The sequence below is a fragment of the Staurois parvus genome, unplaced genomic scaffold (assembly GCF_062004578.1).
Source record: "Staurois parvus isolate SC_StPar_1 unplaced genomic scaffold, SC_StPar_1.0 ptg000422l, whole genome shotgun sequence".
In the NCBI taxonomy this organism is placed as follows: domain Eukaryota; kingdom Metazoa; phylum Chordata; class Amphibia; order Anura; family Ranidae; genus Staurois; species Staurois parvus.
The window spans coordinates 575,496-603,110 of record NW_028318218.1 but is presented as its reverse complement, the minus strand read 5'-3'; the positions used below and the strand labels follow the sequence as shown (position 1 = coordinate 603,110).

The following is a 27,615-nucleotide window of genomic DNA, read 5'->3' as shown; positions in this document are numbered from 1 at the left end:
TCTGGCCTGGAGACTAATGGATTATGGTCTGGCTGATACTGGAATGAGGTGTCCATTAATACAGGAACAGAGCGAGTAGAGGCCAAAGAGTGAGAGATCTTTGAGAGACTGTTCCAAAATTTTAAACTCAGCACTCTTTCCAGAGTGGGATCCTATCGAAGCTGTATGCTCACATTTTTCTGCTCCAGGGGCCTATCTGAAGAAGGTAATTGCTACTGCAAGAGTCCTCTGTTAAAGTTGCACTAGTCCTGGAGTATCCGAAGGCCTACCCCATACCCTATACCAGTTTGTGAGCAATAAATGTAAAAAAAGACACTATCTGCCTGGATGTTTAATGAAGAGATTGAGAAGCTGCTGTATGACTGGCTTCCATGCATCCAATAGGGAACAGAACTTGGGAAAATGTAGGCAGCCCAGTCTGGGGTCTGTGCTACACATGATTGGCATTAGTGGAAGGAATAATGCTCCATCATTGGTATTAGTGGAAGGAATAGTGGCCCATCATTGGTATTAATGGGAAGAATAGTGCCCCTTTGTTGTTGTCTGTGGGAGGAATAGTGTCCCATTTGTGTCAGTGGGAAGAATAGTGTTCCATCATTTAAATCAGGGGAAGGAATTATGCCATATTGTTGGTGTCAGTTGAAGAAATGGTGCCTCATCATTTGTGTCAGTGGAATGAATGGTACTTCATCCCTGTGCCAGTGGAAGGAATGGTACCTCATCCCTGTGTCAGTGGAAGGAATGGTGCCCCATCATTGGTGTCAGTGGAAGGTATGGTGCCTCATCGTTGACATCATCAATAGTGCCTCACATTAGTCAGGGGAAAAGTGCCCCAAGGGCCAGATACTGGCAAACAAGGAGTTTGGAGACCACTGGTCTAGAGCTCAGGATCTTCTGATTATTCTGAAATGCAGTTTTCCTCTGCTCATCCATATGCTCAATTTGAATTGATTGGGTTTGTGATATATACATGATATAAGAACATCTTATTTTTTGGTTACTCTTAAAACATAGTCAAGTGGCTAAGTTACATTCCTGGAAGCTTTACAGCATGTTAACTTGTAGTAAATGGGGCACTAACCATTTACAGGCTATTTTCTGGGAAGAAAGCATAAGAATTCCCAACACACACTCCGAGCATCTATTAAACATTTCAGTACATAATAATTCACAAGGTCCTCACAGGCAGAACATTTAAATAAATGGCGGCAGCCTAAGAAAACATGACTGTATAATCTAGTAGCAATGCGGCTGAAGCAAGTCAATCTATTTCTATAAAACAAGTCACTATGCATTATAGAACACAGTAAAACATCTAATGAAATCAACTATGCTGAAAAAGTTTTCTCAAGTAGAAACACATTGGAATTCTGTTTTATATGCTAATGAATACAGCTGCCTGTTTGATGCAGTGCTATATCTTCTATTTCTTTTTTTTAATAGCGTAAAGTTGATTTTTTCTTCTTTTTTTCTCTGGCGATTGTCATGAATTTAATTTATTCAATAGTCTAGCAATACTGGAGGATGTTTACGAAATTACATGTCACAAAATGAATTCACGACATAATAGTAGAGAGATGGGGAAAGCGGTATTATTTTGGTGAGAACTACTTGCGAGCAATCAAATGATAAACTTGTAAAGGAAACAAGAAATAATTCTGCTGCAGGGATTTCTATACCGTGTCAGAATTACAGCTGTATCAGAAAGTTTCATGGGTTACAATGAACATGAGTCTGCCAGTACATTGTGCATTCATTATTGCTCATGAATAGGAGATAGTTCAGCAACACTTCATCAAAGCAGAATCTGTGAATTTTGATTAGAAGCTACTAAAGAGAAATTTGAAAAAAAAAAAGTTTTATTCATTTTCTCCACATTCACAGGGTTTGTGTTTTTTGGGTTAAGATCATTTAGTTTATTCCATAGAGGCTTTGTTCACATGTGCAGCTGGGGGGGGGGACCTAAAACCAGGTGGTTGAGCAGCCCCCCAACCACCCACCTGAACACTAGCATGCAGCTAGCATGTGCTCACTAGCATGTGCTCACTGTTGTACACATGTTGTGCTTCCTGGCCATGGCAAAAATGAAACAGATTGAATAAAAAAAAAAGTAAGAACAAGAGAAAAAGAAAAAACTTGATTAAAAAAAAGGAAATGAGAAAAAAAAAAGAAAGGGAAAACAGGGACATAAAATATAAGCAGTCCACAAGTTTAGCAACTGTGTTGGTTTATCACAGAATATACTAGACAGTTATTAACATTTCACGTGGCCCTCAATCTAGCACCTCAGATGGACAAATAAATGTTTTAAATTCTGATAAAATAGCTATATTAGGTTTAAAAATTTGCTAAAATATCCCAAAATATATATTTTTTGAAAACACAGGGGTGAATTCAGAGGCATAACTAGAACCTTCAGGGCCCCAGTGCAAAAAAACATGAAGGGCTCCATGACCTGAGCCCAGGGCCCTTCCCTGTGAGCACCAGGCCCTTTACTTCCGTCACGGGCCCCTTTCACATGTTCTGCAGTGGGCACCCTTCCTACCATTATATCAGAATCCCCCCTTACATCATAGTTCCCAGTGTTCCCAGAACCCCCTTTACATCAGAGTTCCCCTACATCTGCAGGGTTTGCCTAAAAGTGCAAGGGGGAACTCTGTGGATCTTGATGTAAAGGGGAACTCTGCAGACCCTGATGTAAAGGGGAACTCTGTGGGCCCTGATGTAAGGGGGAAAGACTTCAGTGTAAAATAGAACTCTGGTGTAAGAGATTATCTGATCACCAGAGCCCCCCCCCCCCGTACATCAGAGTTTGCTGAGTTCCTCCTTACCTCAGAATCTGCAAAGTTTCCCCTTGTACTGCAAGGGTGAACTCTTCTGACTCTGATATAAGGGGGAATGCTGTGAACTCTGATGTAAGGGGGTGATATGGTGACCAGAGAACCTCTAACATCAGAGATCCCCTTTACACCAGAGTCTGCAGAGTGAATACACTAAGGTAAAGGGGTTCACTGATGGAAGAGGGGAGCGAGGACACTGGTATAAGGGGGACTTTTATATCAGTGTCCCTCCCTACCTTAGGGTCCCCACCTGCCCCTTTCATCAATGACCCCCCCCATAGAGTGACTAACTGCTCCACAGATGCTTCCTCTCCCCCCGTGACCCCTGCCCAGTGCACCTGACCATCGGTTTTGTATTTTCATCTCTTTATTTTTACTTCACTTATAATTATAACTTGTACCAATTTATGGAGAAACTAGAGATCTAAACCCTTGATGCCTGCTGTGTAAGCTGCAGTTGGAGGGGACAAAGATTTCCCCCATCACCCAGAGCAGCACACACAATATCAGTCAGAAAGATTCAGGGTCACATATTTAAAATTAACTTTCTACAATATGGCCAACAAATTCTGACTGTTGTAAACTATAATTACCAATTAAACACTGAAAAAAGGTTGCTAAATATTTAATATTTTCTAATTTGTATTTTGTAATTTGAATTTATATATACATAATTATATTTTATATACTTATTTTTATGTACTTATAAATCTTGTGTACTGAATATATATGAATATACAGTTGTGTTCAAAATAATAGCAGTGTGTTGAAAAAAGTGAATAAAGCTCAAAATCCTTCTAATAGCTTTTATTTCCATCCACACAAATGCATTGGGAACACTACACATTCTATTATAAATCAAAACATGAAGAAAAATATATCAAATTTGTGTTGTTCCTCTAAAGAAATTGAAGAAAAGTGAATATTAGACTGTTCAAAAAAATAACAGTGTTTGTATTCTTCTTTACAAACTCAAATATTCACTATATAAACTGAAAAATGTTTGAAGATTTTGCTTTCCTTTGAATCACTTAATGAATATTTCGTTGTATAAGCACTGTTTCTGAGAACTGCTGTACATCTGTGTTGCATGGAGTCAACCAACTTCTGAAACCTGTGAACAGGTATTCCAGCCCAGGATTGATTGGACTACATTCCACAGTTCTTCTCTATTTCTTGGTTTTGCCTCAGAAACTACATTTTTGATGTCACCCCACAAGTTTTCTATTGGATTAAGATCCGGGGATTGGGCTGGCCACTCCATAACGTCAATCTTGTTGGTCTGGAACCAAGATGTTGCATGTTTACTGGTGTGTTTGGTGTCGTTGTCTTGTTGGAACACCCATTTCAAGGGCATTTCCTCTTCAGCATAAGGCAGCATGACCTCTTCAAGTATTCTGATGTATTCAAACTGATCCATGATCCCTGGTATGCGATAAATAGGCCCAACACCATAGTATGAGAAACATCCCCATATCATGATGCTTGCGCAACCATGCTTCACTGTCTTCACAGTGTACTGTGGCTTGAATTTAGTGTTTGGGGGTCGTCTGACAAACTGTCTCCGGCCACTAGACCCAAAAAGAACAATCTTACTTTCATCAGTCCACAAAATGTTGCGCCATTTCTCTTTAGGCCAGTCAATGTGCTCTTTGGCAAATTGTAACCTCTTTGCATGTCTTTTTTTCAACAGTGGGACTTTGCGGGGACTTCTTGCAGATAGCTTGGCTTCACATAGGCGTCTTCTAATTGTAACAGTACTCACAGGTAACTTTAGACCTTCTTTGATCTTCCTGGAGCTGATTGTTGGACGAGTCCTTACCATTTTGGCTATTCTTCTATCCATTTGAATGGTAGTTTTTCGCTTTCTTCCACGTCTTTCAGGATTTGGTTGCCATTTTAAAGCATCTGCAATCGTTTTAGCTGAGCAGCCTATCATTTTCTGCACTTCTTTATATGTTTTCCCCTCTCCAATCAACTTTTTAATCAAGGTACGCTGTTCTTCTGAACAATGTCTGGAACGACCCATTTTCCTCAGAATTTCAGAGAGAAATGCACTGTAACCAGCATGTACAACATTTCCTGCCTTCCTTCCTTAAATAAGGGCAATAATTGCCACCTGTTTTTCAAAGAATGAACGACCTCACTAATAGAACTCCACACTGCTATTATTTTGAACATGCCCCTTTCAAATACTGATTCAATTACACAGAATCAGCAGCATGCATGTCATGGCTGTTGGGTCTGTTGGATTTCTATTACTCTACTACACCTGCTAGTAAATTATTTGCCATGTAGAAATATCATTTCTACCAAAAACAGTGATTGATCAGGTTAGTGATGTCTGACTGCTATTATTTTGAACACAACTGTATATCTTAACTCTTCCTGCAAAAGTTGAGCTTGGCCAGAGCCCAATCAGTAATAATCACAGCCAATCTTTTTTCAGGAAAAGTCCCAAATTACCTATAACTTCAGCTACATATATATCTGGATCTAAGGTTTATTCTGATGTGCGGCTTTAACTGAAGAAGACCTTTTATTCTTCACTTGCTCAGTTTTAATTATGTAAGATTTAATAAAACCACAAGATTTCTATTAGCCTTTTGGTGACCATGGGCTTTTATTTGGTACACTGTTCTAATAAAATTTCATATTCTTTATAAGCTGCCAAAAGGACATAAATATGAAAATATATAATATTTTGTTTTACAAAATTTTATATATATGTACATTTTGAATGACTGCTACTGTCAAAAATTCTTCCCTCTGTGCAAGACATAATGATAGCTCAGCTATCCAGTGCTGTCCTGTTTGTAAACACAGCCATGTGATCACTGTAATTGTCTTTCACATGATTGGGATTCATATTTATTGGTTCCTGAGCACTGTTTTTGAAAGCCCATTTTGGAGACATTTATTAACAAATCCTGTGCTGCGGAACATTAATATAGGGATTGTGAAGGGAAAGGGGTTCATTATTTAACATGAAAGTGTGCAGAGTAAATTAATACCAAATACAACATTTATTTTCTACAAAATAAACAATAAGTTCTGCTTTCAGAAAATATACAATTTGAAGATTTGAAGAGGTTGTTAGTGAATTTTGTAATGGAAATGTAATTGTGTATTTGCAAATTAGAAAAACACAGCAAAAAGGAATTTAAGGTGGGAAAAATCACAGCATGCAATTGTCAGAGAGCAACGGCACTGGAAATCAGTAAATTTGAAAGCTTGTGAGCTGCTATGTGAATTAAAAACCTACTAATGTGCTAATGGTGAATCGCTTGCACCTAACACATACTCATACTAGTGTGCTAAATCAATAATATATACCACATTGTGCCACGCTTCACTCAATCAATTACCCTGATGAAGCCACGTAACCGGAGGCGTAACGCGTAGGGGAGGGGCTTTAACATCATGATGCTCAAAGGTACAATACTGACACCAGCTGGCAATTTTAGGTGTTTCACCATAGGAAAAGTTCTGGAGGACACATTTTGTGAACAAACCAGTTTTATACAAAGAGTATATGTGAATGTATTACTTTTATTAATAAAAAGGCTTTTTAAAGGATAATATACTATGATTTGATTCATTCCTCTATATTAACCACCATGGCAGGGAAGATTATCGTTTGAGTGGAGAAGGACCCCAAACAGCAGGATATCATCTCATCCATACTCTGGCCCATTTAAAGGGACACAAGCATTATATGACCTCACATAACTGGTCATGTGCCTGAGGTAAGAGCACAACCGGTGGGGGGGCCTGTCTATGCAAGTTTTTCCGCACAAAATATTTTATTTTAAAAGCACGAGTTACTGCATTTTAAAGTGAACTATGCAAGTCTGAGGAAATTTCATATATGGACTTTTTTGTTAATCATATGGACACTGCTATTGGATATTGACACTGCTTTTTACTATTTTACTCTTATTTCTTTATTTTTTCATATTTCACAATATTGTTTACATTTTTGATATGCAACATAAATAATGGCAACTGATGTATATTTATAATTTTAAGTGGTATGGCACATTGTGGTATATAATATGGCACTGGAAATCAGTACTGAACTCATTGAGGTGATAGGATGGCCTGTCGACTTGACACATAGCCTGATATTTCTGCTCTATGGACATGAGTAAAAAAATAAAAACACAAAATCCATGAGAGGTAAGTTTGTATTATTTCAGGAATTAAGATTCAGATTATTACAAATGCACATTGGTAACAGGTTCCCTTTAAAGTGGGTCTGTTGAAGAGAATGAACACCCTGTAAAATAAGGGGCAATATAATTTTTTTTCCAGCAACATGTGTTGGAATGCTGCCATTTTGTTTGTAATATACCAGCTAACTCACCACACCCAGTGATTGCTCTCACCAGTTTATATATCACTCAAACAATTTATGAGCCACTGGGAGAAACTACAATGTGTAATGAGATTAAAGGCGAACTATACTGCACCTGAGCAGCACAAACCAAGTACGCTATTTATTCATTTTGTTTATTCAAAGCAAACTGAACCATCCATATCTCCATGCTTTATTTTGTGAGAAAACACCCCCTAGCATTTCTAGCCAAGGCCATCTTGAATAAGGACAGATTATTCATGTACTTCCTGGAATCTATCTGCCCTTAGCACAGGAATTCAGGCAGAAGCTTGTGCTTAGCTGCACAAACCCCTCGTCCCCTCCTGGAGACCAGGAACTGAATAAATGTTAAAAAAGGTTTAAAACAAATAAATAGGATATTCTTTCTTATCTATTTGCTAATGCTAGCAGCATAAGGATTAAAATACTCAATGCTGATTGAGAGACTGAAGTTCCACTTTATGTAGGTATTTGACACATTTGAAGAGTCAAATACCTACCACAGCTGGGGTGAGCGGAAAAAGTGGCAACAGAATAACACATGCCAGAAAGGTAAGTACATTGTCTATTCTTTTATAGGGCATTGTTTTTGAACAAGTGATCATGTAGTGATAGGCTTACTCTGAACTCTTAGCGCTTTTGAGAAAAGTACAGTGAGGGTAGCAGCTATTCAACCCATCTGATAAGTTGAATATCTGCAGTGGCCAGGGTCAAGCAAAGCAGCAATATTTTAACACATGGGCCCCTGGAATGGTAAGTGTACAGCCTATTCTTTTGTAGAAATGACCACATAGTGACCTCCTAACGCACCCGAAATAAGTATGGTGGTTGAAACCAGTATGCAATCCCTCCGAAGAGTCAAATACCTGCAACTACCAGGGGAGAAGCAGAGTGGTGGCATTTACCACATGGGTTTTAGGAAAGGAAAGTACATTTCCTATTGTTTTACAGGGCATTCACTCTGTACACGTGGCCACTTAGTGATCTCTTAACACACCTGAGATAAGTATGATGGAGGAAACAGGTATTCAATCCCTCCAAAGAGTTAAAAACCTGCAGCAGACAGGGAAGTAGCAGAGTGGTGGTATTTAACACATGGGTTTCGGGAAAAAAAAGTACATTGCCTATTCTTTTACAGGGCATTCCTTCTGTACAAGTGACCACTTAGTGACCTCTTAGAGCACCTGAGATAAGTAGAGAGGAGGAAACCAGTATTCAACCCCTCTGAAGAGTTGAAAACCTTGCACAGCCAGGATAGAAGCAGAGTGGTGGCATTTAACACATGGGTTCCAGGAAAGCGAAGTACATTGACTATTCTTTTTCAGGGAATTCCTTCTCTGCAAGTGACCATGTAGGGACTTCTTAGTGCACCTGAGATAATTACAGTAGAGGAAAGCGGTATTAAACCCCTCCGAAGAGTTGAAACCCTGCAGCAGCCAGGGGGGAAGCAGAGATGTGGCAATTAACACATGGCTTCCAGGAAAGCTAAGTACATTGCCTATTCTTTAACAAGGCATTCCTTCTGTACAAGTGACTATGTAGTGATAGGGTCACCTCGACATCTTGAGATAGGTTCTTTTCAATAAACAAAACTTTTATTTGTAAAATCACTATTCATTTCATCCTCAGAAATATTTGCTGAGAAAATGAAGACATGACTGCACCTTTGGTTTCTGTAGTACAGTGATTTGAACTTGGTGATTACTGCCCTTTAAGCATTCCTTAGTATGTGAAACCCACGGAGGCAGAAAGGCTAATTGAACTTCCAATGTGTCCATAACTCAGTTGAAGCAATTAAATTGCACATTTCCAGTAATGAAGCATAAATAAAAACAGTGTGCAAAATGCTATATTCCATATGTGGCACTGTCACAGAAGAACGGGATTCTCTGCAACCTCCATCTTCACAGCGGCACCACCTAGAGTTACCTATAATTGCCAGATGACATTAAGAACTGGCTCTCCACAGGTGCCTGCAACAGCTTTAATTAAGTGGCCGTGGGTACAATTCCATAGCCCTCATGGGTATACAGCAGGGGCTGCCAAAGTTATCAAGAAATTCAGAGTTAAGCCATATTCCTGACTTTCATAGCTGGTCTTCTTGTGAATGACATGGAAGATAATTAAAAGGCTTATAACAAAAAACTTTGGAAAATGTTTGTTTTCATAACATAAGGGATCATGGGCAAGTTTTTTCTGAATATCAAATTTTCTACATATGATAAACAACAACATGTAAAGTGTCTAAAGGGATATTTTAGTTATTTGTGGAACTGAGCCTGTTAGATGTTCTAAATACTATAGCCTGGCCACAGCTCCTGACTTTGTATTTGTTAACCAGAGCATTCCAACCCACCTTTGCATTCTCTTGCATCTCCTTTTAATTTCTCCATAAATAAACTAAATATAAGATCTAATAAAGATAGAGCAGGGTACTCAAGAGCTGATAAATCACCAAAAGAAACCGCAAGAAGTATACAAATCTTCATGTGGTTTACCATTCCAGCATCTATCATAAACTGAAATATCTGATTTGGTTGGAACGACTCTTTGAAGCTTGACTCTAGACACACATAGATCAAATATACAGATGGGGGCTGTTTTTCCCACCAAAGGATTTGTATCTCTGTCTATCTGGTCCTAAGATTTACAGAGACTTGCCAAAGAGCACATCCAGCCTGGAGACCTGGAAACCTGGAGACCTTGTCAGTACTCCAGCCTGTGGCTGGGCAGTGAAAGAGAAACAGTAGACTGATGAACTCATCTCTCTGTCACTCTGCTGTCTTCTATTATCAGCATGTTCCTTGTGATCCACAAATGCTGTATTTTGGGTACTTGTACTTGTTTTTTAAATACACCTAATCATTTTTTATATATCTGCATTCATTTTATATTATTCATAATTTTTATTCAACTAATAGAGGTACCTGAAATGTGGTATCAAACCCCTGTAATCCACTTGTGTAGCAGCAGTCAAACTGGGAAAGAGAGAGTCAGCATTAGAAGAGAGTCAGGCCCTGCTGCAGTGCACACTTGCTGGCAGTGAAACTGCTGCACATAGGAGAGAGCACAGCAAGCAGGGGGATGACCTGATCAGTGTACTGCTTCTCCTTTAAGTTCAATCACAAGCTGGGGGTGTGATCAGGTCATGTTGTAGTGCTGTAGGTGTAGTGAAGGTCTCAGACTTGGCTTTGATGTCTGGCAGGGGAGTCTCTAATAAAAGACTACGTGAAGAGCATTACAAATCTGTCAGCAGGTAAAACAGTACCCATATACACTCAGTGGCCACTTTATTAGTTACACCCGTCCAATTGCTTTGTAACACAAATTGCTAGCCAGCCAATCACAGTCAATGCATTTAAGCATCTAGACGTGCTGAAGACAACTTGCTGAAGTTCAAACCAAGCATCAGAATGGGGAAGAAAGGGGATTTAAGTGACTTTGAACATGGCATGGTTGTTGGTGCCAGATGGGTTGGTGTGAGTATTTCAAAAATTGCTGATGTACTTGGATTTTCATGCACAACCATCTCTAGGGTTTTCAGAGAATGGTACGAAAAAAAAGAAGATATCTAGTGAGCAGCAGTTGTGTGGACGAAAAAGCTTTGTTGATGTCAGAGGTCAGAGGAGAATGGGCAGACTGGTTGCTGCAGTATTCAACTGGTAGGGTCAGAATTTGGCATAAACAACATGAAAGCTTGGATCCATCCTGCCTTGTAGCAACAGCTCAGGCTGGTGGTGGTGTAATGTGGGGGATATTCTCTTGGCACTAGCAAGGTGTACCTAATAAAGTGGCGGTGAGTGCATGTTTTTAAAAATTTTTTATAAACCTCATTGACTAGAACTTAGCTTTCAAATGAATATTCAGAATCCTATATAAGCCATGACTGGTCTTCTGCTTAAGGCAAATGGCTACCTTGCCTGTAGGCCCATTATGTTAAAATCTTTATAAATCTCACTGACTAGAATTCAGCTGTTTAGAATCCTATACAAGCCATGACTGGTCCTCTCCTTATGGGGAATGGTTTAGTTGCCTGTAGGTCCATTATGTTACTGTATGGCTTGAATGGGAAGATGGAGGTGAACTCCATTCAGTATGGAGGCATTTGTAATTTACCTTAGTTCAAAGCGTTGTTGTGAAAAGGAAAAACAGTGAGTTTTCTCAAGTCTGCATTGGAAAATGCATCAAACGATATAACAAGCCATTTGGAGTGAAGCTCTGCATACCTCAAACCCCAGCGGTCTTCCAACATTATCCTTGGATATCTTCCATGAAACAAGGATCTCCGAGGCAGACAAGCCTGTGGCTTTCATATCTATAGGCGCAGTGCTTGGCTCTGTAGAAAGGATGACATAGAAACATTACACTGCTTAGTCCTTTTCAAAGTGGACATTTATCTTTTCACTTTAAAACCCCATAGACCTGTCACATGCTGATACACTTTATCTCAACAAATAGGCTTTATAACAAATATTTCTTATCCACCCATGTTTATACCACATTTATTCTTAGTTTAATTTGTACTTAAAATGTCCTTTTGAGTCATTTGTCATGTAGAAGTGTGTTGGATTTACAGATGATGTAATACCCTCATTCCCTTTATGAGAGACTGGGGGAAATGTACAAAAACTGGAGTAGCTGTGCAACGCAACCAATCAGCTTCTGTTTTCAGCTTGAATAATAATCTTTGGAAACGAAAGTTGGAAGCTGATTGGTTTCTTGCACAGCTGCTCCTTCTATATGTGCCATTTAGTGTGAAACATTCATTTGCTTTACATTGAAGATCTGCATGCTTCTCTGTGGAGCTTAATGTGTAACTTAAGGCAAAACTTTTTTTTACATTTTGAATAGCCCTCCTCACCTAGAAATGGTGTCTGCATGGGACCTAGATGTAGGACTATTCGTTGGAATAAAAAAATAAATTGCCTAGAGTTGAGCTTTAAGTTTATTATACTTACTATCAGGGCTTTTTTTTCTCAGAATAGGTGCAGGAACCCACCCTTCTCAGTCTACTCCTCAGGAAATAGAAGTAAAGTGTTACCAACTAATGGGTGGTCAAGGCTCACCCCCCCATCCACAGCTCACCTCCCCCCATCCACAGCCCACCTTCTCTCCCCATCTACAGCAAACCCTCTCTCCCCTGTCCACAGCTCACCCCCTTCCCCATCCTCAGGTCACCTTCTGTCCTATCTTGCACAGTTCACCCTCTCTCTTCCTGTCCACAGCTCACCCCCTTCCCCATCCTCAGGTCACCTTCTGTCCTATCTTGCACAGTTCACCCTCTCTCCCCTGTCCACAGCTCACCCCCTTCCCCATCCTCAGGTCACCTTCTGTCCTATCTTGCACAGTTCACCCTCTCTCCCCTGTCCACAGCTCACTCTCTCCCCCCCTCCATGGCTCACCTTCCCCATCCACAGGTTACTTTCTCTTCTCACGTCCCCAGGTCACCTTTTCCCCTCTGTCCAAAGCTCACCCACCCATCCACAGCTCACCCTCCTCTACCCTGATCCACAGTTCACCCTCTCCCCCCCTCCACAGATCACCTTCTCCCTTCCTGTCCACAGCTCACCGCCCCCATCCACAGCTCACCTTCTACCCCCTCCCACTCGACATTCCACAATTCACCTTAGCATGCGCCCCCCCCATCCACAACTCCCTTTTTTACCCTCTGTGAACATGTCACCCCCCCATTTAAAGCTTACAAACCAGCAGTTCATTTTGGCCCCACACACCTTGATTTCCTCTTCTCCCATTACACAGATCTGACAGGCAGGGATAGAAGCTGTCTCTGGAATCCCCATAAAATGTCGATGATGCAGTGTCTGAACCCAGTCCCAGGGCACCCATCAAACAGAAGTGGGGCACATACCTGGATGCCGGCGCTAGCATATAGAAGCCGATGGAGGAAGTGAGTGTTATAGAAAACTTCCTCTACCGGCTTCTGTGTTATACAGTTGCAAGAAAAAGTATGTGAACCCCTTGGGATTTTGTGGAGTTTTGCATGAATTGGGCATAAAATGTGCTCTGAACGTCATCTAAGTCACAACAATAGAAGAACACAGTCTGCTGAACATAATATGTTATGTGCAGTTAAACCATGGCAACATCTAATGTTTGTGTAGTATTATGTTCAGCAGACTTTGTTCTTCTATCGTTGTGACTTAGATGACGTTCAGAGCACATTTTATGCCCAATTCATGCAAAACTCCACGTAATCCCAAGGGGTTCACATACTTTTTCTTGTAACTGTATGACAGGCTGGAGATAAGAGGGATGCCAGAGGTGGCAGAATGGCATTCTGCCACTTTCCAGCAGAAAAAAAGCCCTGCTTACTATATCCCACCTGCTGTCCTATTCTGCTATCAGACCACCTGAGAAATACCACTTCCAGGTTTGGTAAACATGTGACATTCCCCACCTCTACTCAATGCAGTGGCCAATTACAAGGCCAAGAACTGTTAGAGGGAGGGGACATGCACTGATAGTGTAAATTTACAGTACCAGTATGTAGAGATCCACTGTAAGGCTTTTGTAGTGCATTGCAGTAAAGACCAGGGGCGGACTGACAACTCATGGGGCCCCCGGGCAATAGGGAATCATGGGGCCCCTGTGTCTTTGCCCAAACTCAAAAAAGCCTATGAAAAAGGTACCAGGGGTATCTCATGGGGCCCCCTACTCACCCCGGGCCCTCGGGCAGTGCCCGAGTTTCCAAATGGTCAGTCCGCCCCTGGTAAAGACCATGTTACCGCAAAGCGCATATGTGTGCATTATGATGTCATTCATTTTGAATGGTAACCTTGTGCACTAAGGCAATACAGCTCCAACACACATGCATTGCAGCACACTACAATGCTTGGCAAGACACTACCGTGCATAGTGGCGTGCTGCATTGCCAAATATGGTGTAATTCCTAGGTGCGTGTTTCACTGTATCGCTGTATGGCCTATTCATTTGAAAAGGGAGGCCCTAATGCAACGCACATTGATGTAATAAAAAAAAACCTTTAATAAAACACATCAAGATGCCAAGGCGTAAATAGGCCAACATCTCAAACGCCCTTTGAGATGTCAAATGTTAAACCACAAAATTAACAAATGTTAAACCACAAAATTATAGTTCTCTGCCTGTTTCTGCTATGTAAAAGGAAAATGTATACATAGGTAATATGCAGTATCAGTGAACATCTGACAGGAACATACATGGCTTTATGAGATATCAATGAATATAAAAAGGCAACATTTCACAGCTAAACCTTCACCAGCTATCTCTACATGAAACCTAGGGTCACAAGCTCAATGTTGTCACACTATAGCTTTTATATCAAAAGCTTGTTTCTTACCAAAGTATTGTCATGTTTAAGATATGCATCGGGTTTCTTTTCTACTCACAAATGTATTCAGTTCTATAATATCTGTTAATGTTTATGAAGGTCAAGGGAATAACATATTTCCACAGTGGTGTGATGGGTTTGAAAGGCTGTTTTTTATTATTACAAAAATAAACAATAAATGAAGGGTAGATAACTTGCCCTTATGTGCAACATTTTGTAGCTATCGAGCATTAATAAAATTAAATTTAACTCCAAAGATCCCATTCACATGCTATACTACAGGCCAAGGCAACATGTAGTGTATATGCATTGACATTTATTTGAAATGGCACCCCAAAGATCATACAAAAAGCACCTGCACTACAATATGATAGGTGTTGTGGTACACTGTGGGGAACAAAAATTGAGCCAAAGCAATTTCAGCTCGCTTGGGGCTCATTCACAATAAATAGGCTATGATAAAACAGTGCGCATAAACGCATTATAAAATAGTGCTTCAATCACCAGCACACCCCTCTTGTCATCTGATTAAACAACTAGGTGGTCATGCCTTTAAGGTGGCAAGATAACCAAACTGTGCAGGAAACCAAACCCTTCCATTGGTGAGTGCCAAAGCCAACTCCAAAACATTAAAAACAAGGATTTATAGTAAAGCCTTTCAAAACCGCTACATTTAGCCCCATACCTATTCTCAAAGAACCACCATTCCTTTTTTCTGCTTTGTTTACTGTTCCCTAGTCACTGGCAGAGCTCTGATTTCTACTTAAAGCTTATCTAAACCCCACATCCAAAATGTTATATTTTGCAGCTTACCAGTCGTTAACAGATGCCTGGTAAAGTTTGGTTTTACATACATTCACATTGCAGGTGACCTCATTCCAGACTTTCTGATTTTGCTCTACCCTGAAGGCATGTACACAAAATAAAAAAATCATATGTTTTGCAGTGTGAAATGTGTAAAGGTATGTTAGTTATATCTTATATTTGTGCCACTCTTATATCTCCATATCAGGGGCGGACTGACAACTCATGGGGCCCCCGGGAAATAGGGGATCATGGGGCCCCTGTGTCCTTGCCCAAACTCAAAAAATGAAAAAGGTACCAGGGGCATCTCATGGGGCCCCCTACTGACACCAGGCCCTCAGGCAGTGTCCGAGTATCCAAATGGTCAGTCCGCCCCTGCTCCATATACTGTACACAATCTACTAAGTGCATCAAAAAACATGTGATTTAAACACTTGTGAATATAATAACCAAAACTTATAGTCCTTCATATCTGGTTTTATCCTTGCATATATAACTCTGTGCCAAACAGGTGCTCCTTTTTCCTTGTGTCCACATATACCCTTAGATGTGCTCCTCCACCAGAGACATACATATATACTCTCACCTCCTTTTATGGCCCAAATTGCATAGGTCAAATAGAGCCTTTCCCTTTTAACCTGGGTAGGTATAATGTAATGTAAACTCCACTCTCCCCCACAGATGATCTCGTCTCCTCTTTATCCCACATATCCTCCGCATATGTAAACAGAAACGCTTGCCATAGTGTAGTGCTCAAATATTGTATAATTTACTTAAAAAAACAAAGTGCACTCACATTTTATTCTTTAATGGTATATTCGTTATGTTTGTAAGGGCCATCATTCCAGTAAAGTCTGCATGGATGTTAGGTGGGATAGTCTAAATGATGAACCCTATGTGTGACTGTACACCTGTAAACTTCAGTTTAGGACTGCCTGAGACTACCATCCTGAACATGGGACTTCTTCTAAGACTAAGTTCAAGTTTCAAAACAGGAATCCACAATCCAAACTCTCATGGGGCCGCAATAGTGGGCATAAAGATCACATTCCACACTTTCATCCCTCCGGAACATAGACAGCTGCCAGCCTGGCATAGCTGTACAAAACTACACCATTACACAGAATCCACATGCCAACCCCAAGTCTACCCTATGCAGGAACTTCCATCAAGAACATATCAAAGAAGAGGGCTGTCCAAACTAGTAAGTTATGAATTAGTTACTTTTTACTTGTAAAAAGCAAAAGTTGTGGCTTTGCTCCAGGTTTCAACAGCAATTATTTTAGCAGAATTTCATTTTAATAAGAACTTGAACACAAACTCACTTTTCTCTTTTAAGGGTGTCTCAGGTGGTCAAACTCTCTTTTTTTTTTCCCTGGTAACTTTAATTTCAAAATAGGGGTCATTCTTTCCAAAAGGATACACAGTGTCAATTTGCAGCCCATGTTAGGGGGGATCCCTGTCCAGTTATTCCAATGGACAAACATTCCTCCTCTCTTCCAACCTCCATCCGGCAGTAGTTCCAACACAGCCCAGCCCAGCATTTCAATTTCTACATTCTGGCTTTCAGCAGTGCCACCAAGAACAAAAGGAATCACTCCTTTCTGGATCCTCAGCTTAGCGGATCCTTCTCCCCCACCCCATGATATGGATGCAAACATTTATAGCACACCTGCATTCAAAATGGTCCTTGACATTTCATGGGATTTCGACGACTAGCTGTGACACAGTTAAATGGCATGTGGAGCCCACAGCAAAGGATACATTATTCCTATACTGGGCTCCACCTAATGCCAACAACAAGGGGACGGGATGTCCCTTGATAGGATCCTATGCAGATGAAATAGGGACATATGGGACCATCTAGTGGAACCAAAAGGAACTGCACAAAAATGTCACCAACATATAACAATGGGCCCTAATATCCTGCTATAGCAAGTCCTAAACTCGATAATCTATATTTTACTTATCATTTACTGTCATTAGTAAACCAATTGTTCTAGCAACCCAAGAATATTGAATAGGTTGGAGTTGGACTACCTGAAGTGGTAATTATTTGCTTGCCTAAAGTTATCACAGCATTCTACCTTCACTCAAACCTGTCACATAACATAAGGAAGAAAGAAATATAGATCTCCCAAATGTGCATTTCACCATCTAATGTTTGAATACTATACTTCAAAAAACTCAGGACAAGTTCTGTATCCTCAGCCTGTCGGTATGTTTTCAAAATGGCACATTTCACTCTCAGCCACAAGAAAACCGTATCAATAAAATACAACATAATATAACTTGTAAAAAAATGTATTTATAAACCTGCAATTCAAAATGATTATCTTGCTGAATGCAGGAATCTAAATCACTTCACAAAGTTAATAACTGCTAGTATTAACACCTGCCGGGTAAACTACCAGACAATTACCATTAAAAATCAATAAACATACAGTGGTAAAAATAGATTTTTCTTTCACAGGTTGTATACAAGAAACACCAATACTTTCTTTCTGATAGCTAAACCAGAAGATAGAGAAGACAATATATATATTGAGATTTAGTTTCAAATGGAGAGTTTTCCAAGCGCTCGATCCACTCGACTTTGGACTTTTTTGCCAACTTTTGTTTATACAAATGTGAAACGAACATAGCGTTCTGTTCATGTAGGGGTTGTTTAGCAAAACAATGAACACAAATGTATTCTGGCCTCATGGTTGCACAGCTCTGTTGTTCCTCATTCTCTGCCTACCTGCTTAACTGGTTCAATCAGTCACCATCTTGGACCTGTTGTCTTCTCAGATAGTTGCTTGGCTCAGACATAGCGGCCTGTTCCAACTGGGACCGCTGTCCTTCACAGTCCCCAATTTTCAGAAATTAGTCTAGCTTGGTGACCTGTCCTTGTAGGCCAGATATATATGTGAGTGTAGTTGTAAGGTATTATATGGTTTCATAAAGTAGACTGCTTTGCACAGTGAACCTTTTCCCTGATACTGTTTGAGTTGCGGTGTATCGCATTGGAAGGAATCACATCCTGGTACATGTGAATGGTCAAGTTGGTGACAAGATACACAGTGGGTCCTACAAAAAAAGTGCATTGAGATCTCTCTAGTAATAGAAGGTCCATTCATTGTGGTAAGTGGAAATCCATGTGGGGTCACCTGAAGCACCGGAAGTGGTCACATGTTTATTTGTTACTAATGACACCAGCACCTGTTCACCTTCCTTTTCTTTTTAAGCAACTATTATTTGAATGGGACTTATTGATACATTGGACACTAGTTGTATTTTCAGGTGTTGTTCATTTATTTATCTTTTACACTTGTGGCAAACTGTTTATTAATCTTGATTCACATTTTTGGCTGCACGGTCCATATACACATTTATAGAATTCGCGAATGTGAAAGTCAGATGATTTTGATTTGCACAGAGTTTTCAATGTTACTTGTTGGCAAAAAATGACTCAAAAAAAGAAAACGAATGCAGCCACCAGTTACCCCGCGATACGCAATCATAGCTGTGATTCATCAGGAAGTCCCAGCCAACTCCCAAATCCAAGACGACAGCACTGAGGACAAGCAGTGGTGAGAAGAATCAGCTAGGGGAAGACAGCACTGGATTCCAACGAAAAAGTATCTAATTTTTAAAAGTCAGCAGCTACAGTATTTGTATTTTTTTTAATTTGGTGAAGTTCTTCTTTAAGCAAAGAATATTCATTTTGCATTATTAACAATCAAGCAGTTCTGACAATTCTGGTAGGAGATGACTCATCTGCTGCTCTCCATTCTGGAACCTACATATGTACACTGTTGGTCTGTTCAAATCAACTCCAGTGCTCAGTGTTTAGCCATCTAATCAGACTCCACCAATATGGTCCTGTTTTTATAAGCCTGTTTAAGTGAGAATGTGGACATTTATTTTTGCAACACATAATCTAATTAGGAACCTCACTTTTGCTGCTAATATACTTTCTCGACGTCCATAGTGACAAAGCATCCATTTAATTAAGTTCCTTAATGTTAGTAACTGGCACTCATTCCTAGGTTGGGATAAACATGATTAGTGTGTAGAAGCAAGACTTAAAAATGATTTGATTATGTAGTTCTTTAGAAACCCATGACCCTCCAAGCTGCCATGCCACTGAGGTTTCTACAGCAACTTTCAGTTAATCCCACATGTGGTATGCATTAGTTAAATAGCTTGGATTAACAGAAGCGAACAGTTTTTCAATAATTACCCATCCACACTGGTGGCTATAGGACAGGAGAGCAATTAAATAACTTCCAGGATGATTTAGAGCAAGTCAATTAGACATTTGTCACATATTTTATTTTTACAGGAGAATAACTGCGGAACTTGCTGTTTATTGCATCTATTTTCCTCTTTACTTTTCAGAATAATACCGTGAAGACGAATGCCTGAATCATATAATAAACACCAATGTAGGTAAAAAAAATCCATTCAAGAAGGTATGTACAGACTTGTATATAAGAGAAAGCTGGCTACAAAGGCTCTGCTAGCTGTTGACAAGGGATTAAAGCTGTCTAAACACAAAAATGTAAACCAAATACTCTGTTGCACATGTTCCTGTAACATGGATCAATATACATTGTGTTATATATTATTCTGCTAATTGAGTGCTTGGCCCTTTCTTGTTTGATGTTGTATAGATTTTTATGGTATAGATGTACCATGAGGGTAGAAATGAGGCCAGGTTCAGTCGGCATAACCTGCTATTCAAGAGTCTCAATATGATAGATTAGTGATGGGATACACTCTATTGTGTAACGTTTCTATGGAAGAAGAGCCACTTACAAAACATTATTTATATATTTAACCACTTCAGCTCTCATACCTTCCCCGTCCTCGCTGGGAGAACACAGTGATTACTGCTAGTGGTTATAATAGCCGCTAGCAATAATTGTATGTAAAATCTGAGGGGCTGGTTGTACCCAAGTTGATTGATCGATTCAACTATTTAGTACATTCAGCCTGCTCATACGTGGTTCGAATCTCGGCTGTTCCCTGCAGAACCGTCCGGGATTCGAACCATCTATGGTTGACTTACGGTTACTTTAACTGGTATATGTAGACCAAAAGTCACACCTTGGATCTAACCATGAATATAATACCAACTAGATTGTAACAATACATTGTTACACTACATTACTCAATGACACTTGTAGGCTTTTGGCAGGTGTCATTTCACACAGGAGCAACTTGACAACCAATTTATAAATGGGGTATGTAGCGCTAGAGAACAGATGACAAGCACAGGGACTGTTGCAATATGAAATAATCACATAGAAGTTCATATAATAACTCATATATATCAGTCAGAAGCAAAACAGAGATGATTCAATGCTGCTCCAGATCACATTCGGTGAGATATAGGTGTTTTGCTTGTTGCCAGATACAGCTTGTTCCTGATTCTGTACCGTATGCTGTACCCTGAATCCTGCTGCCTTGTACCTGCAGTCCTTTTTTGTATAGTAAAATGGGATAAAAGACGAGCGCTTGGTCTGAAAGATTCAAGCTGCTAGCATGAAGCTTATGTAAGGTGACGTTTTGGATTGGAAAGCCAGAGGTAGCTTGGTTAGCGGTGTACCTGTGTCCTGGATGTTCGGATATGACCAGAGGGTGCCCAGGCTATTGACCAGACCATGATGCCCGGTTGCTGTTGAATTGCATACAATGCTCATATTGTGTGTACTTGTGGTAAGCGCACAACCTCACTATCTTCCTATATCTCACCGAATGTGATCTGGAGCAGCATTGGATCATCTCTGTTTTGCTTCTGACTGATATATATGAGTTATTATATGAACTTCTATGTGATTATTTCATATTGCAACAGTCCCTGTGCTTGTCATCTGTTCTCTAGCGCTACATACCCCATTTATAAATTTTATTCCAAGGTTTTGAGGTTTACCCTGTATGTTAGCTGCTCACCTGATCTGTTTGCGCTCACTTACCCACTTTTATATCTTGACAACCAATTGGCAGTAAATATTGGTAAGCAGCAGGCAGATTATTAGCGTGCGCTGGGGGGGAAGACATAGCATATACAGTACATCCTAAATACTTTGTCAAAGTTTTTATAATGCATCTCATATGTTTAAATTACCAAAGTGGTTACAAATTTACATAATACTAATAAAAGCCTCTATTTCACGTGTACGTAACTCTACCCTGGTTTGTTTCCAGTTCAACTCCTTTAAAAAAGTGCCAAATTGCAGAATAACATGATTACTTTTGATAGGTTATATGCTACCTTAGCTACCAGATGCAGATGGAGGAAAAAGTCTTAATTATTTTAATGTTGCAACCCCCCCCCATCCCCCCATAAGGTTGATAACACTACAATTCATTTGACACTCTGGGGGAGATTTACTAAAACTGGTGCACTCAGAATCTGGTGCATCTGTGCATGGTAGCATTAATTTTTTTTAGATGTCTTGCTCTGTTTAAATACACCTGAAGAAGCAAAAGGACCACAAAACATATTGAGAAGAACTGGCTAAATTCTGTTTCAGACTGTACTGTTTGGTCTCTGGTGCAAGCTAGCACCAGTCTCTAGTAATATTAGTCCATTTGTGAGAGAGTTATGATTGCCATGCATGGCATGATATTGGTACATGCTTGTATTTTAATATCGTAATAAAGTACTTTAACCGACATATTTTGTAATGTCTATGGTGGTACCAGGAAAGTCCATAGGCCACAAATACAATTCTTTCTGCGTAACAAATTTATGTCCATAGGTGACCTTTAAAGGATAAGTTCACCTTTGGGAACATGTTACATGTTCTACCCATTTTTAGGGTGGAACATGTAACATGTTTCCATAGCTGAAGCCATGCCTGCCACCCCCCTCCTTCTAACAGATAGTATGGGGAAACTTCTCCTAGTACTATCTGTCAGATTTGAAAACACCGGGCCGTGCGGGCTCTGCCCACACGGCCACGTCACTCATTCATAGAGTTCTGTGAATGAGTGCCTTAGCGGCTCTCGACTTGTAGTTTTCAATGAACTACTGCAGCGCTGCGGAGTGCCGTGGTAGTTCATTGAAGCTTCCCGTCAGTATATCTGCTTGCTCGTACAAACCGTGCGGCAAGCAGATATTCTGACAGGTCTGCAGGAGACCTGCATGGCATCAGCGATCTACTGCTCCCTGATGCAATGCTTTCCAGGCTCCTGCATACAATAATTATAAATGCATATTTTTTTTTACCTGCAAAAATGTGCATTTATTATTTTTGTCAAAAAAGGTGAACTTATCCTTTAAAGTTGTATACATACCCTTTAGCACATGTTTGTTGTAATGAGGAGACACAATTCCTCCCAATAACACCAAGGATGGGATGCAATTCCTCCCATTAACACCAATGATGGGACGCAATTCCTCCCATTAACACCAATGATGGGGCACCTTTCCTCCCATTAACACCAATGATGGGGCACATTTCCTCCCATTAACACCAATGATGAGACACAATTCCTCCCAATAACACCAAGGATGGGACGCAATTCCTCCCATTAACACCAATGATGGGGCACAATTCCTCCCATTAACACCAACGATGGGGCACATTTCCTCCCATTGACACCAACAGGGCACTATTCCTCCCACTGATACAAACTATGGGGCATTGTTTGCTCCCACTTACTCCAGGCCATTTTCTACTCCCACTGACCACAATCCTCTCCCCCTAAAGTCTGAAGGACAGTAAACTGGCCATTTGTTTGGAAAGTTCAGAGACCCCTGTTATGGAAGCTCATCCTATTTCCCACCATTCATAAAAAAATTCTGTATATATTTCTCAGTTCTATATTTTCACCATTGACTTAGCAGGCTGACTTTTGCTATCAACATTATAGCGAAAACTGATAGGATAGAAGCAAAACCTAAAAAAAAACCACAAAAAAGCAGTCCTATTGAAGCATCTCATGACAAGGCCTTTTTACCGCACAGACACAACCGTATAATCTTGGCGGCGAGGTTTAAATTTTAGATTGCACTTTCCCTCATCCTTTCATCATATATATGACCTGAAAGACAGGTTTTTATCTTTAATAAACTGAATGACAGGCTCCAAGGACACAATCAAAGTAAGGATTCTTTCTTTCCTTGCTGCAGGTGGGAATGATGAGAAGAAAAGAGAAGAGATAACAAGATTTATGGACGCACTGGTGTCTTTGCTATAAGTCATTGTATGCTAATACCAGTGAAGGGAGAGGAATGCATTACCTGCACTGTTATTACAGAAGTGCTGGGACACTGCCTGCTTCATTACAGACATGTCATTAGCATATTAGGCTCATTGAAACCTGAAGAACTAGGGTGAGATTGAATGCGTGTCAAAGAACTAATTTACGGGGAAACCATTGTGTATTTTCAGGAAGTACTAATTTTGAGTTATTACAGCAATATTTACCCGAAAGTGATTTTAGAAATGATTTTTACATTTTGCCAGGCATACCAAGTCATATTTATATGATCATATTCTCTGTGCACATTTATAGGCTCTCCCTCTGGTGGATATCTGTATGTCAGAAAGCGCAATCAGCATTCTTGCTGGATAACTACAGTAAGACAATCAATAACAGCAGGTACATCAAACTCGTAATCTGTGACCTACATGCATCTATCGCTACTTCCTTATGAGCTTCAGCCAGTTTAAAGTTTTAAAATAAATAAGGCGCTGAACTACTGTCTAGATCACATGTTTCAAACACAAGGCCCAATGGCTAAATCTGGCCTGCCAGGCAATTTTACATGGTCCTCACACACGCTGCCGGGACATGGTCATCTAATGCTTAGGGCAAAGATACCAAAAGTTGCCCTTCCCCAAAATGTATGAGCATTACGTGTCAGTAAAAATCCCTTCCCCACCAATATTTACACTTACCTGCTAAGCATAAATTCTCTTCACAAGCTAAAATTCTCCCCAAACAAAAATCCTCCCTCTCCCAGTACAAATCCCCCCTCCCAACTCAAATCCTCTCCCTCCCCAAATCCCCCCTCCTAGCACAAATCCTCTATCCCTCAAATTTCACCTCTGAGCAGAAATCCTGTCCCCTCCTGCAAATGCCCCCCTGCCAGCACAAATCCCCCCAAATCCTCTCTTAGCACTAATCCTCTCCCTAAATTATCCCTCCTAGCACAAATCCCCCCAATCATCTCCACTAGCACAAATCTTCCACCCTAAATCCCCCTTCCTAACAGAAATCCACCTCCCCATTACAAATCCCCCCTCCAAACCCCCCTTTCTACCACAACCCCCCCAAATACCCATTGTGCCCAGGGCAGCCACCCCTCCTGTCCACCCCTTGTCCTAGTCCTACAAGCACCTCTCATGCAGCTGCATTACCCCCCTCATCTCCACCTTGTCTCAACAGCCAGTGGCAGAGAGGACAACAGAACTCCTCCTGCAATTGATGAGTGAAAGTCAAAAATATTCCCAAAGGGTATGTCAGAGCATAATATAAAAACACTTTTTTAAAAATAAATTAAATGCATAGCTGATCACAGTTATTCATTTTAATCAATAGAGTCTAGTTGACCCTTCTGAGAAAAAGCTTAGTGCCCGTTCACATATATGCGGATTGGATGTGGTTTGAACTGCAACCAATACGCATGAGATGTGAAATATCATTGCTTCCTATGGTGCCTGTTCACATATGTCCGGTGCACTAGTGTTGCAGATTCAGTGTGGATTTAAAAAAAAGAGTCGTGTCCGATTTCTGAGCAGTGGCTTCAAGTTCAGGTGCGGATTACAGGCTATTGACATCTATGGGAACCGTTCCTAAACCTCATATGTGTGAACGGGATAAGATCCTGAGCTAATCCTGTCCTGAACCTGATGTAAACCTGTGAACAGCTACTGTATCAATTAGCTGTGAAATCTGAGCTTCAATCTGCACCGCACATGTGTGAATCAGCTCTTAGTCCAGGTTCACACCAGTGTGTTTTCCGCTGCATTTTGCAGAAACACACAGCAGTCCATTTAACATGATCTCCTATGGGACAGGTTCACATATCCGAGTTTTCATCCGGCGCATTTTTTGTTAAGAACTTTTTTAAATGCAAAACGTTTCATTTTTGGTTCTATAGACTTCAATAGAGACGCTGCAGAAAAGCATGCAGTGCGTTTTTGATGCGTTTTATTCTACCCAGCAACAAGTTGGAAAAAAAAAAACGCATCAAAAACATGTAAAAAATGTATGTGCAAAAAGCACTGCAGAAACTCATCAAACGCAAACTGAACCTAGCCTTACAAAGGATCCCTGGAGTCGTTTGCAGGGTATTGGAATATTAAGTGAGCCTCGAAGTTTGGATATGTCCAGTAAAGGTTTTATTTGTCATGACAACTGTTAGACTGGCACCCAATTCTTATGTTACCCAATGTACTCTACCACTGCTGTCCAATACAAATTTGAACTCTCAGACAGTGTATAGGCCCTGATAAAGGGGGAGTTTCAGCCCCTGAAATGAGTTTGTTGTTTTTGTATTGTAACAACTAAAACTTTTACTTTTTACTGAGCTTTGTGAGACCCTTATCCTTCCAAGCTAGTGTGTGAGACATACTGGTACCGCTCCAAGCTGGGAAACAAAGAGGAATCACCTCACCAGCATTAGAAGAGGGAATGGTGTCCACAAATGATTCCAGCAGCATTCATACAACCAAAGAAAGGATGCCACTAAGACAAGCCCGTGGAGACCGGTATATAGAATGGCATCAGCCGCCACTCCGGTTACACCCACTGATGCGTTTCACCCCACCCACCAGGGCTTGATCACAGAGGAGTGAGAAACAATAGAAGCCAGAGATTTTATCTGCATCATTGGCCGTGAAGTTATTATTATTATTATTACACAGCATTTATATAGTGCCAACAGTTTGCTCAGCGCTGTACATTACAATGGGAGACAATACATGAGACAATACAATAACAATACAATAATACATGAGGGGTTCGAGGGCCCTGCTCCTTGGAGCTTACAATCTAGGAGGGAGGGGAGAGTGGTACAGGAGGAAATAGCTGTGGGGGATGGAGTGGTGGGGAGAGCATAGGAGATCAGCAGTTAGGTGAGGGGGGGGTAGACTTCTCTGAAGAGATGGGTTTTCAGGGTGCACCTAAAGGTGAGGAGGGTAGGTGACAGTCTGATGGATTGGGGTAGTGAGTTCCAGAGGATAGGGGAAGCCCTGGAGAAGTCCCGGAGGCGGGCATGGGAGGAGGAGACCAGGGAACTAGAGAGTAGGAGGTCTTGTGAGGAGTGAAGAGTGCGTTTTGGGTGGTAGATGGATATCAGGTTGGTGATGTAGTTTGGGGCAGTGTTATGAACAGCTTTGCATGTCAGTGTTAGTATTTTGAACTTTATGCGTTGGGCAATCGGAAGCCAGTGGAGGGATTGGCAGAGGGGGGTGGCGGAGACGGAGCGGTTGGTAAGGTGGATGAGTCTGGCCTCAGAATTCAGGATATACTGACGTGGAGATAGCCTGTGTTGGGGTAGGCCGGTGAGGAGGGAGTTACAGTAGTCAAGCCGTGATATGAGAAGGGAGTGAATGAGTTACTTTGTAGTTTCTGGAGTTAGGAACGTGCGTATTTTGGAGATGTTGCGGAGGTGCAGTCTGCATGAATTTGTCAGTGATTGGATCTGGGGCTGGAAAGACAGATTGGAGTCTAGAATGACACCTAGTGCTCTGGCTTGGGGGGGTGGGGCTGATGGTGGCGTTGTTGGTCGTGATGGAGAGGTCGGGAGGGCGGGCTGGGGGGAAACCTAGGAGCTCGGTTTTGGCAAGGTTTAATTTGAGGAAGTGGAGTGACAAGTTGCATAGTTACATTGTTAGTCTGGCTGAAAAAAAACAAAAATCCATCCAGTTCAACCATTCAAAAAAAGTTTTATAATCCTACACCCACAGTTGATCCAGAGGAAGGCAAAAAAACACAGCAAAGCATGATCCAATTTGCTCCTGCAGGGAAAAAATTCCTTCCTGATCCCCAGAGAGGCAATCAGATATACCCTGGATCAATTTTACCTATGAGTCCTCATGCACACGGGACGTTTTGATAACGCTGATAACGTTAGCTATGTAAAGTCAGCTTTTTTTAAAAAGTCCAAAAATGCTGGTTTGCGGTGTTTTAAAGCGTTTTGCTGTGTTTTTCAGCGTTAGAATGTTTTTACCGATAAAAAACTCCTCTAGAAACCCACTGATTCTGGGGGTTTTTTTCAGCCAAAAAACATTGATTACAATCTATGTGTG

The 27,615-nt window shown here is 40.8% G+C and overlaps 1 protein-coding gene across 2 annotated transcripts in view; it reads right to left on the bottom strand.

The window, feature by feature from the left end:
* Positions 1 to 27,615, bottom strand: part of CNTN5 (contactin 5) — a 607,120-nt gene that overhangs the window by 50,097 nt on the left and 529,408 nt on the right. For both annotated transcript variants that reach the window (XM_089687252.1, XM_089687253.1), the window contains exon 18: positions 11,448 to 11,557. In XM_089687252.1, the coding sequence (XP_089543378.1) occupies positions 11,448 to 11,557 (110 nt within the window). The remainder of the gene's footprint in view (positions 1 to 11,447; positions 11,558 to 27,615) is intronic.